Source organism: Aethalodelphis obliquidens, unplaced genomic scaffold (assembly GCF_003676395.1).
Source record: "Aethalodelphis obliquidens isolate GAN/ISIS:26980383/991018 unplaced genomic scaffold, ASM367639v1 scaffold2, whole genome shotgun sequence".
NCBI lineage: Eukaryota > Metazoa > Chordata > Mammalia > Artiodactyla > Delphinidae > Aethalodelphis > Aethalodelphis obliquidens.
Genome location: NW_020837946.1, coordinates 33,778,546 through 33,791,399, shown reverse-complemented (window position 1 = coordinate 33,791,399; position 12,854 = coordinate 33,778,546). Strand labels below are relative to the sequence as shown.

At 35.9% G+C, this 12,854-nt stretch overlaps 1 protein-coding gene and 1 long non-coding RNA gene across 2 annotated transcripts in view; one reads left to right on the top strand and one right to left on the bottom strand.

The window, feature by feature from the left end:
* Positions 1-7,983, top strand: part of LOC113629560 (uncharacterized) — a 53,981-nt gene extending 45,998 nt beyond the window's left edge. Inside the window, exon 3 of the long non-coding RNA XR_003436606.1 lies at positions 7,225-7,983. This is a non-coding gene — a long non-coding RNA (uncharacterized LOC113629560). The remainder of the gene's footprint in view (positions 1-7,224) is intronic.
* CATSPERT (catsper channel auxiliary subunit tau) overlaps positions 1-12,854 on the bottom strand; it is a 130,710-nt gene that overhangs the window by 53,736 nt on the left and 64,120 nt on the right. The window contains 2 exon segments of the mRNA XM_027124067.1: positions 10,236-10,529; positions 11,692-11,735. Of these exon segments, the coding sequence (XP_026979868.1) occupies positions 10,236-10,529; positions 11,692-11,735 (338 nt within the window).

Below are 12,854 nucleotides of genomic sequence, written 5' to 3'. Positions count from 1 at the left end.
ATAGAAAATGGAACAGAACACAGAGCCCAGAAATAAACCCACACATATATGGTCAACTGATCTTTGAAAAGCATGCCAAGAATCCACACTGGGGAAAGAATAATCTTTTTAATAAATGGTGTTGGAACAACTGGATATCCACATGCAAAAAAATGAAATTTGACCTTTATCTCATACCATACACAAAAATCAACCTAAAATGGATTAAAGACATAAGACCTGTTGCTTCTAGAACCCCAAAATATGTTGGGCTTATTTTAATGTTGTAGGTGCCAAGAGTTTCAAAACTGTTTCTTGATAGTGTCAAGAATGGAGCAGCTCTCAGTTTACTGAATAATTTTTAGGAATCTAGTCAAGATGTCAGGCTTTGCACTAGGTGTGGGGCAATGGCCCATCCCCTTTCATAAACTCCTTTGTGAATATTTGTATGTCCTGAATGAGTATGTCAAATAAATCACCTTGGAAGAAGGTGTCATACCTGTACTCCTGGAGAAAATTGGATGCAGTTAAGATATTGTCTGCTACTTAGGAATAAACCTGGCCAAGGAGGTGACCAAGATTTAAACACTGAAAACTATAAAATATTAATATAGGAAACTGAAGGTGACTCAAAGAAATGGAAAGATATCCCATGCTCTTGGATTGGAAGAATTACTATTGTTAAAATGGCCATACAACCCAAAGCAATCTACAGATTTAATGCAATCCCTATCAAATTACCCATGACTTTTTTCACAGAACTAGAATAAATACACATAAAATTTATATGGAAACATAAAAGACTCAGAATTGCCAAAGCAATCCTGAGGAAAAGGAACAAAGCAGGAGGCATAACCCCCCCAGACTTCAGAAAACACTACAAAGCTACAGTAGTCATAACAGCATGGTACTGGCACAAAAACAGACATATGGATGAATGGAACAGAATAGAGAGTCCAGAAATAAACCCACACCTATGGTCAATTTTTTTTTTTTGCAGTACACAGGCCTCTCACTGTTGTGGCCTCTCCCATTGCGGAGCACTGGCTCCGGACGTGCAGGCTCAGCAGCCATGGCTCACGGGCCCAGCTGCTCCGCGGCATGTGGGATCTTCCCGGACCGGGGCACGAACCCGTGTCCCCTGCATCGGCAGGTGGACTCTCAACCACTGCGCCACCAGGGAAGCCCTGGTCAATTAATCTTTGACAAAGGAGGCAACAATATAAAATGGAAAAAAGATGGACTCTTCAGCAATTGGTGTCGGGAAAGTTGGACAGCTGCATGTAAATCAATGAATTTAGAACACATCCTCACACTGTACACAAAAATAAACTCAAAATGGCTTAAAGACTTAAATATAAGACATGAAACCATAAAACTCCTTGAAGAAAACATGGGCAAAACATTCTCTGACATAAATCATACCGAAGTTTTCTTAGGTCAGTCTCCCAAGGCAATAGAAATACAAGCAAAAATAAACAAATGGGACCTAATCAAACTTACAAGCTTTTGTACAGTAAAGGAAACCATAAAAAAATGAAAATACAACCTACAGACTGGGAGGAAACATTTGCAACAGCCTTGTCCATCACACATCTTTGCAGACAAGATATTTTTTAAAATTTATTTTATTCAAGTATAGTTGTTTTACAATGTTGTGTTTCAGGTGTACAGCAAAGTGATTCAGTTATATATATTATATTCTTTTTCAGATTCTTTCCCCATATAGGATATTACAAAAATACTGAGTATAGTCCTCTGTTCTATACAGTAGGTCCTTGTTGTTTATCTATTTTATACATAGTAGTGTGTACATGTTACTCCCAAATTCCTAATTTCTCTCTCCCTCCACCTTTCCCCTTCAATAACCATAAGTTTGTTTTCTATATCTGTCAGTCTGTTTCTGTTTTGTAAATAAATTCATTTGTATCATTTTTTTTTAGATTCCACATGTAAGTGATATCATATGATATTTATCTTTCTCCCTTACTCTACTTAGCATGATAATCTCTAGGTCTGTCCATGTTGCTGCAAATGGCATTATTTCATTCTTTTTTATGACTGAGTAATATTCCATTGTATATATGTATGACATCTTCTTTATCCATTCATCTGTTGATGGACTTTTATATTGCTTTCATGTCCTGCCTATTGTGAATAGCACTGCAATGAACATAGGGGTGCATGTATCTTTTTGAACAATGGTTTTCTCTGGATATATGCCCAGGAGTGGGATTTCAGGATCATATGGTAGCTCTATTTTTAGTTTTTTAAGGAAACTCCATACTATTTTCCATAGTTGGCTGTGCCAATTTACATTTCCCACCAACAGTGTAGCAGGGTTCATTTTTCTCCACACCCTCTCCAGCACTTATTATTTGTAGACTTGTTGATGATGGCTATTCTGACTGGTGTGAGGTGATACCTCATTGTAGGTTTGACTTGCATTTCTCTAATAATTAACAGTGTTGAGCATTTTTTCATGTGCCTTTTGGCCATCTGTATGTCTTCTTTGGAGAAATGTCTATTTAGATCTTCTGCCCATTTTTTGATTGGGTTTTTTTTTTATATTGAGCTGCATGAGCTGTTTGTGTATTTTGGAGATTAATCCCTTGTCAGCTGCATCATATGCAAATATTTTCTCCCATTCTGTAGGTTGTCGTTTTGTTTTCTTTATGGTTTCCTTTTCTGTGCAAAAGCTTTTAAGTTTAACTAGGTCTCATTGATTTATTTTTGATTTCCATTACTCTAGGACACAGATCCAAAGAAGATATTGCTGCAATTTATGTCAGTGTCCTGCCTTTGTTTTTCTCTAGGAGTTTTATAGTATCTGGTCTTACATTTATGATAAAACTCTCCAGAAAGTGGGTATAGAGGGAACCTACTTCAATATAATAAAGGCCATATGTGACAAATCCATAGCTAGCATCATACTTAATGGTGAAAAGCTGAAAGTATTTCCTCTAAGATCAGGAACAAGATGAGGATGTCCACTCTCGCCACTTTTATTCAACGTAGTTTTGGAAGTCCTAGCCCCAGCAATCAGAGAAAAAAAGAAATAAAAGTTATCCAAACTGGAAAAGAAGAAGTAAAACCATCACTGTTTGCAGATTACATGATACTACACATAAAGATGCTACCAGAAAACTACTAGAGCTCATCAATGAATTAGGTAAAATTGCAGGATACAAAATTAACACACAGAAATCTCTTGTACTTCTATACACTAACAATGAAAGATCAGAAAGAGAAATTAAAGAAACAATCCCATTTACCATTGCATCAAAAAGAATAAAATACCTAGGAATAAACCTACCTGAGGAGAAAAAAGACCTATACTCTGAAATAGAACTATAAGATGCTGATGAAAGAAATCAAAGATAACACAAACAGATGGAAAGATATACCATGTTCTTGGACTGGAAGAATCAATATTGTCAAATGACTATACTACCCAAGGCAATCTACAGATTCAATGCAATTCCTATCAAATTACCAGTGGCGTTTTTCACAGAACTAGAATTTAAAAAAATCTTAAAAATTTTTAAGGAGATACATTTTTTATGGAGACACAAAGACCCTGAATAGTCAAAGCAATCTTGAGAAAGAAAAATGGAGCTGGGGGAATCAGGCTCCCTGACTTCAGACTATACTACAAAGCTACAGTAATCAAGACAGTATGGTACTGGCATAAAAACAGAAATACAGATCAATGGAACAGGATAGAAAGCCCAGAAAGAAACCCATGCATGTATGGTCAATTACTCTATGACAAAGGAGGCAAGACTATACAATGGAGGAAAGACAGTCTCTTCAATAAATGGTGCTAGGAAAACTGGACAGCTACATGTAAAGCTACATGTAAAAAAATAAAATTAGAACATTCTCTAACACCATACACAAAAGTAAACTCAAAATGGATTAAAGACCTAAATGTAAGGGTGGATATTATAAAACTGTTAAAGGAAAACACAGGCAGAACACTCTTTGACATAAATTGCAGCAATATCTTTTTTGAGTCATCTCCTACAGTAATGGAAATAAAAACAAAAATAAACCAATGGGACCTAATTAAACCCAAAAGCTTTTGCACAGCAAAGGAAACCACAGACAAAATGAAAGGACAACCCACAGAATGGGAGAAAATATTTGTAAACGATGCAACTGACAAGGGATTAGTCTCCAAAATTTACAAACAGCTCATGTGGCTAAATTCAAAAAAACAAACAAAGCAACAAACAACCCAATCAAAAGATGGGCAGAAGACCTAAATAGACACTTCCCCAAAGAAGATGTACAGATGGCCAAGAGGCACATGAAAAATGCTCAACATCACTAATTATTAGAGAAATGCAAATCAAAACTACAATGAGATATCATCTCACACCAGTCAGACTGGCCATCATCAAAAAGTCTACAAACAATAAATTCTGGAGAGGGTGTGGAGAAAAGGGAACTCTCCCACACTGTTCGTGGGAATGTAAATTGGTACAGCCATTATGGAGAACAGTATGGCGATTTCTTAAAAAACTAAAAATAGAGCTACCATATGATCCAGCAATCCCACTCCTGGGTATATACCTGGAGAAAAACATGGTTTGAAAGCATACATGCAGCCCAGTGTTCACTGCAGTGCTGTTTACAATAGCCAGCACATGGAAGCAACCTAAATGTCCATCAACAGAGGAATGGATAAAGAAGATGTGGTACATATATACAATGGAATATTACTCAGCCATAAAAAGGAACAAAATGGTGCCATTTGCTGAGACATGGATAGACCTAGAGTCTGCCATACAGAGTAAGTCAGAAAGAGAAAAAGAAATATTGTGTAATATCACTTATATGTGTAATCTAGAAAAATGGTACAGATGAACTTATTTGCAAAGCAGAAATAGAAACACAGATGTAGAGAACAAACTTATGGATACCAAGGGGGGAGGGGAGTGGGATGAATTGGGAGATTGGGATTGAAATATATACATTACTACGTATAAAATAGATAACTAATGAGAACCTACTGTATAGCATACTATTTCACTCATACTAAGTGAAATAAGTCAGCCAGAGAAAGACAAATATATGATATCACTTATATGTGAAATCTAAAAAAAATGATACAAATGAACTCATTTACGAAACAGAAACAGACTCACAGACTTAGAGAACGAACTTATGGTTACCAGGGAGGAAGGGTCGGGGTGGGGATAGATTGGGACTTTGGGATTGACATGTACACACTACTATATTTAAAATTGATAACCAACAAGGACCTACTGTATAGCACAGGGAACTCTGCTCAATATTCTGTAATAACCTAAACGGGAAAAGAATTTGAAAAAGAATAGATACATGTATATGTAAAACTGAATCCCTTTGCTTACACCTGAAACTAACACAACATTGTTAATCAACTATGCTCCAATGTAAAATAAAATTTTTTAAAAAATTCAAATGAACAGAAGGTTAGTGATTATCACACATACCACTCCCTGCCTTCCTTAATCCTAGTCTTCAGCAGGCACTAGTGCCTTTAAAGTCAAAAACTCATAAATAATCACTACTCTTTATGGAATATGGAATTAATCTCGCTGCCTCATGCCTGATATTTGGTATGCTAGAATTAGGTGCTTCATTCACCTTGAAAGTATTAAAATAATTTGTATTTCCCTAGGACCAAATGATTTTGATTAATCACATACACTGAGGCTCAGGAATTGTAACATATTCAGAGAATTCCAAAGAAAATGCCTCAAAACCCTGCAGTATTTTTAATTAATTAACTATTTCAACAAATATTTATTGAGTGCCCATCATGGACTCATCACCACTCTGAATGGTAAGATACTGTGATGAGTAAGACTAAATCCCTACCATTTGGAACAAAGTCAAGTGGGAGTGACAGACAATAACAAGTAAAGAAACATGTAATATGATACCAGGTAATGATACATGAAAAAAATAGAGATGGGGTAGGGTGAGTGAGTGGATGATTATTTTACTTAGAGTGGTCAGAGAAGGCCCCTCTAAGGAGGTAACAGCTGAGTAGAGACCTGAATGGTGTGAATGAATGAACCCCAAGAAAATCCGGAGAAGAGCATTCCCATCAGACAGAAGAATAATTGTGGTGCTACTGCTAACTGTGCTGATTATACAATAACCACTCCTGATACTACCCTGTCACAACAGAACCTGAATTCTGCTTGTAACAGCAAGGTATACAGCCCCAAATGATGAATCATTATTGGCAACCCCATTCCATTTTGCCAAATGCTAGTTTTCTCATTCTCCTTTGAAGCTAAACATGGTCATGTAAACTAATTCTAGTCAATGGGACATAAAATCTGCTGGAGGATTATTGGGTAAATTTCTGTTTCTTTGTAGAAATAAAAGGGGGCAAGTGCAAAAGAAAACTTGAATGTTCTACCCCCTGCCTTGATCTACAAATGATGCCTAGGACTGAAGCAAACATCCGGTAATAATGAAGTAACAAGCAGACTGTGAAAAGGAGGAAAGATAAGAAAGAGCCTGGTTCCTGGGTCCTTAATGACACTGTTAAGCCACTAAACCAATGCCAGGAATCCCTACCTCATGACTTCATTGGTCAGGTTCCAATGGCATTGCCAGTTAAATGTAGTTTCAAAGTCAAGATCACAAGGCCATAAGAACTGTGGTTAACACTTCAAAAATATTTAAGGTAGTATCTTACAGACCCACGTGACTAGACAAAAAATATCCTAAGTGTCTTAGGGTGGCCTCTTAGACCCTCTCTGCTAGACCAGAGAGCTTCTAAGATTCTAAAGGATATTGTGCTACAGCACCTCGACTATCAGTCAAAAGTAAACGGGGGCATGTTTTAAAGATATTTAGGGGTGTAACATTTGGCTAAGGTCATAATTTGATACCCAGGAAACCCGCAAAATCTCTAAGATAATCATAGTATCTTGGACTGAAAGGAACAGAGACAATTTAAAATGCAAAGAGGTTTCTGAATTCTTAACTTTCTACAGATAAGACATAGGCTGCAAAGCTACTCAGCTACAAATATAAACTCTTTCTTACGGAAAAAGAAAGATTCTCAGAGGGCAGAGCCAGAAGCTTCAGAATTACTATGGCTCACTGACTGCTATATGCTTCTCTTTACCCTTCCTTCACCTTTGGAATGTAAGTGCCTGTTGTTATCCTATTTCTGATTCACCATTGTATGTATGTAGTGGACAGATAACTGGTCTCTTCAATTCACAGGTCTTAAGATTGAGAGAAGCCACGCTCAAGAAGCTTCATCTACCTGGATCTGATTTAGATGATGAAATTCTGTACTTAAGCTTGAGCCTAATGCAGTAATGGCATGAAACTAAGAATTTTGGAAGCAGAGTAAGTGTATTTTGCTTTTGGGAGAGAAATTACTTGGAGCTAGAGATGGTTAATCTGTGGATGACCCCCAATGAACAACACCTTCCAAAATTCATGCTCTTATGTAGTCCCCTCCCATATTGGGTCAGGGCTGAGCCTGGGACCTACTTTAACTAACAGAATGGAGTGAAAGTGACCCTATGCTAGTACAAAGCCTAAGTCTTAAGAGTACCTGAAGCTTCTGTTTTTGTATATTGGAAGCCCTGAGCTGCCACATAAAAAGTTCAGTTGCCCTGCTAGAAAGACCACATAGAGAGACCATATGAAGAGTTTGCATGGACAGGGGGAAGAATAATCCCTAAGATTACAGAGAGAGAAACTGAGACACAGAGAGAGAGAGAGAAGTTGAGAGACAGGGAGAGAAACAGGTACATCAAACCAGATGTCCATGCATCCCAATTGAGCCCAGACCTACGGCTGTTTCCATCAGGGTATAAAACACATAAGTGAGCCATAATGAGTGTTCCAGCCCAGTCAAGCTCCTAGATGACTACAGGACCAGCCAACATCAAGTGGAGCAAAACAACTACCTACCTAAGCGAAGTCAACCCATAGAATCTTGAGAAATAATAAAATGGCTATTTTAAGCCACTAAATTTTGGAGTGGTTTGTTATGGAGCAATAAATAATTCACTTATGAAATGAAAACTGAATATTTTGGAAGTCAGATTCAATAAAGAAATTAAAAGGCAAACCACAAAAACTATGAAAAAGTATGTGCCATGAATATACAAGGTTATTATCTTTATAATAAAAAGAGCTCATTATAAAACCTAAACAACACCACCAAAAACTCAACAGAAAAAATGGACAGTCTACTCATCTACTCATAGGGAAAATCAAAATGGCTAATAAGCATGAAAATGTTTTAATCATTATTTAAAATATCATTAATACTCAAATATCACTGGTCAGAATATAAAGTGGCACAATCTTTCAGGAGAGCAATTTGTCAACATGCTATTTCTATAAATATATGAGGAGATAATCACAGACACAAATAAATAGGTAAAAGAATATTAATTTCAAGCTTAATGTCCAAAAATATAGAAACTATTTTAAATTACTGAATATCAATATTTGAGGCTATCCTGCACCTTGCAAATTTTAAAGAAAATTGAGGTAACATGCTTATGATATAATATCAAGTTTTAAAAAGCATAATATAAAATTATACATATATAGTTTGATCCAAGTTTTTAAAAATAAATAAGAGATATACATATGTGGGCTTCCCTGGTGGCGCAGTGGTTGAGAATTTGTCTGCTAATGCAGGGGACACAGGTTCAAGCCCTGGTCTGGGAGGATCCCACATGCCACAGAGCAACTAGGCCCGTGAGCCACAACTACTGAGCCTGCGCGTCTGGAGCCTGTGCTCCGCAACAAGAGAGGCCGCGATAGTGAGAGGCCCGTGCACCGCGATGAAGAGTGGCCCCCGCTTGCCACAACTAGAGAAAGCCCTTGCACAGAAACGAAGACCCAACACAGCAAAAATAAATAAATTAATTAATAAACTCCTACCCCCAACATCTTCTTTAAAAAAAAAAGAGAGATATACATATGTTAATAACAAAGACTGAAAGGAAATAAAATTATTAAATGTGGCAGTAGAATTATAACTACTTTTATTTTCTTTTTTATACTTCTATTTTCTAAATTTCCTATAATGACTGTGTATTACTTTCACATTCAGTAAAAACAAGAATGTTTTTCTTTTTAAGTTACATTGCTTAGCGTATTGATCTAGGTAATTAGGAATAATTCCCCAACTTGAGATATTTAATAAAATTATATCTTTTGGAATTTGGAAAGGAATTTAGAAATGACCTAGTATAAACTACCATTCAGTAGATGAGAAAATAGGCCTAGGGATTCAGGTGCACAAGCTTGCTGATGTATTTAGAGGCAGAGCCATACTTAGAACTCAGATTGTTTTCCCACTGACCAATACACATTTTTACACTGCTTTATGATAGTGACTCAAACAAGATGTAAAGATCTAAGTAGAATAACTGTCATTTTAAGAAATGCTTTTCCCTGGTGTACCTTTAAATTTTCAGATCATTCTCTTTTTTTTTTTTTGGTACGTGGACCTCTCACTGTTGTGGCCTCTCCCGTTGCGGAGCACAGGCTCTGGACGCACAGGCTCAGCGGCCGTGGCTCACGGGCCCAGCTGCTCCGCAGCACGTGGGATCTTCCCGGACCAGGGCACGAACCCGTGTCCCCTGCATTGGCAGGCGGACTCTCAACCACTGCGCCACCAGGGAAGCCCCATTCTCATTTTAAACTATAAAACTGTTTGTAACAGGGGCACATATGCTATTTCCTATAACAGTTTCATTAAAAATTTCCACTGAAATAACCTCTCGGGCTTTCCTTTGAATTTAGATTTTGCTACCATTGTTATATTTTCAGCTGAATCACATCAAACCATGAGACTGGTTTGTATTACTGGTTTCTCAGATCACTTTGCTTTTCCTTCAAAGGTTTTTTTCCTCCTTACTTGATGAGTATTAGTAGGGTGGGAATAGTTAATATACTTAGACACACTTCTACTTGGAGACATTTGTATTTTCAATTTATTTATTTTTTATTAATGAATTCTTTCGTTTTTCTTAGTCTTATACTTCTAATACGAGGGCACATACCTTTAGTTCAAGGTCTTCCTTTGGATCGTGACTTTGAAAACTACCTTTTGATTTTGAATCTGGGGAAACTAAGCTTGTGCTCTTCCTTCAAGCTAAGCTCACATTGTTGCTTTGCCACCTAATTTCTGTTGGAGATAAATTTAAGTTCCTCCTCTTTATTCTACCTGGATTTATATGGATATTTTTCAACTTTACCTCTGATGGAGATGAGTCAGTTTTTAAAAGGCTTGGATATCTATCTTTCATTTTTTCTTCTGGTGGGAAGAACAGATTTTTCATTTTTCTCTCCGGCATAGCCTCTTGCTGGTGTTCCTCTAAAGGTGGTATTTCGTCCTCTTCTGCTAACGTCAGCCTAGGAATAGTGGGCAATGGAGTATCTGTTTCCTTTGTTGACATGTCACTTTTAGGAGCAACAACATTTGAATCATCTTCACCCGACTGGTTCAAAGTTGGCAGAGTCAGGCCTTTCTTATCATCATTATCCAGTAACTAGAAAATGTATCAATAAGACAAGCTACCTATTAATCATTATCAACTAGAAAATATTTAAAACAAAATCGGACTTAACATCATTTGTACTTTTATCCTTTATTATAACAAGTTACCATCAATATTTGTAAATTATTACATTCCTTATTAGAAGAGTTGAGAAATTCTCTACTTGCCTGATACCATGGACTATAGGATATTATCCATAAAAATGATCATACTGCATTATAAACTAGTGGTTCTCATATATTCATATTGTATAAATCATCAGCATCTCAGAGAAGAAAACCAAGGGGTCTGACATTTTACTGTTACTATACTATCACCAATATACCATAACAAAGGAAACTTTAATAGCAAAATAGCACAAAGAACAATATCATAAAAATCACAATAATATGGTAAAATAAAGGAAATTTAAATAGCAAAATAGTACAAAGAATAGTATCATAAAAGAAAGGACTGTTAAGTCTGTTAAGCCAAGTAAGTTTAGCTGTATGAGAAATTCTCTATATTGTCTTTTTTTCTCTCTCTTTGGATTGTGCAAAACAGAACATACTGACTCTTCAATTGGTATTTTGGGAGCCACTGGCCCAAGAATAGAAATCATTAAATCCTATTTGTCAAGCAGTATGGAATAATCTTTTATATTTTATTGGTTTACATAGGGGTCCACTGCCTTATGGAATTAATACCTTCTGTAAAAGCTAAAAAGCAAATAATATTATGTGAACTCTATTTCTATTTATAAAATACAGACTATTACTTTGGAGATTATACATTACAGAGAATACACAGCTGTATTATAGAGAAAAAGTAAAGAATGTAGTTAGGTCTGTGGCATCCATTTCTAAGTGCAGAACTTTATGCTTTCTTTTACTTGTTTCCCCCCTTCTGTTCATAAACACCTTTTGTCCCCTATATTCATATGTACTTTAAAATGTTACTATTTGATACTGAAACTTCCCTTTTAATAGCGTAATTTAAATTAAATGAATCGTGTAACACTGTACAGATATTGTTGTAACAGAAATAACCATGAAAACTTGAATAACTTCTTGAGTGCTTTCTTCTTTCCATCTATAAATATTTCTCCATTTACAAATATTTCATCCCTTTATAAAATAGTAACTATTCAAAGTTCTCTTTCAAGTTCCCTTACCTCACTTGGAAGAGTTTCAGCTTCTTCCTTTATAAGAAGGATATCTGTTAAGAAATTCATAGAAGTATTTTATTATATATAAAAATAAACATTATTTATATGCATTAATAAAATAGTACAGTTTTTCTCACCAAGAATAAGAGCAATTTAAATCAAAGCAGTTATTCAAACATAAACACTACATATTTAGTAAAAACAGGCTGATGAATCTCTGGGAAGATGGAGGAGTAAATGAACAAGTGTGGAGATGAAGTGAAAACATGTATAAAATGATAAGATTTCAGATCCCTCAATATAAGACATAAAAACAGGCATGTATTATATTTTACTAAAAGTCAAGAGGAAATAAAAATAAATCCCAGATGGTCAGTGATAAGGTTGGGATTGGAAAAAAAGAGTAAAGTTGTATGTAACCAGAAAAAATAGGACCATTCAAGAGAGGCTAACTGAAGCACTTGTAAAGTTTTCCTAGAAATATAAAGAATACGTATTTAGCAAACAAAAAAGAAAATTCTAAAAGGGAAAGGGAATAAATAATTGAGATACAAAGGGATGCATAAGTCTAGTAAAAAAAAATTATTAAGGTCATTATTAGCTGCATGACTGCTGTCAGCTCATTTTTCTGAGGCTTGGTTTTCTCACATGTAAAATAGATTAGTGATAGCTTATCTTATAGGTATGTTACAAGTATATACAATGGGAGCAGCAATGTGGTTAAATGCTTGAGTTCTTGGGTCAAATAGACTAGGTTCAAATTAATGGCTGTGTCACCTCTCATTGACTTGATCCTCAGTTTTCTCATCTGTAAATATGTGGATAAATAATAATAGCACCCTCGATTGACTGCTCTGAGTACTGAGTTACATAATCCAAGTAATGTGCCTGGAACTCAGTGATCAGTAAATGTTAGCTGTAACTACAGGGAGCCACTGGAATGCCAAAAGGAAAGAAGTCACTAGAGGATCCAATGGGACTTGAAATAAACTCCGTGGATAAGTGAAAAAAAGTAAAAAAAAAAAAAAAAAATAGTAACCACCAGTGTGTGAGAGAGGTTAACCTCCAATATTCAACAGCAATATTGAAGAGGGAAGTTGTGATTCTCCTACAACCTAAAACTCTTTCAGTGAAAGAGTAGATTAAAGATGAAATAGCTCTGCTAGGCT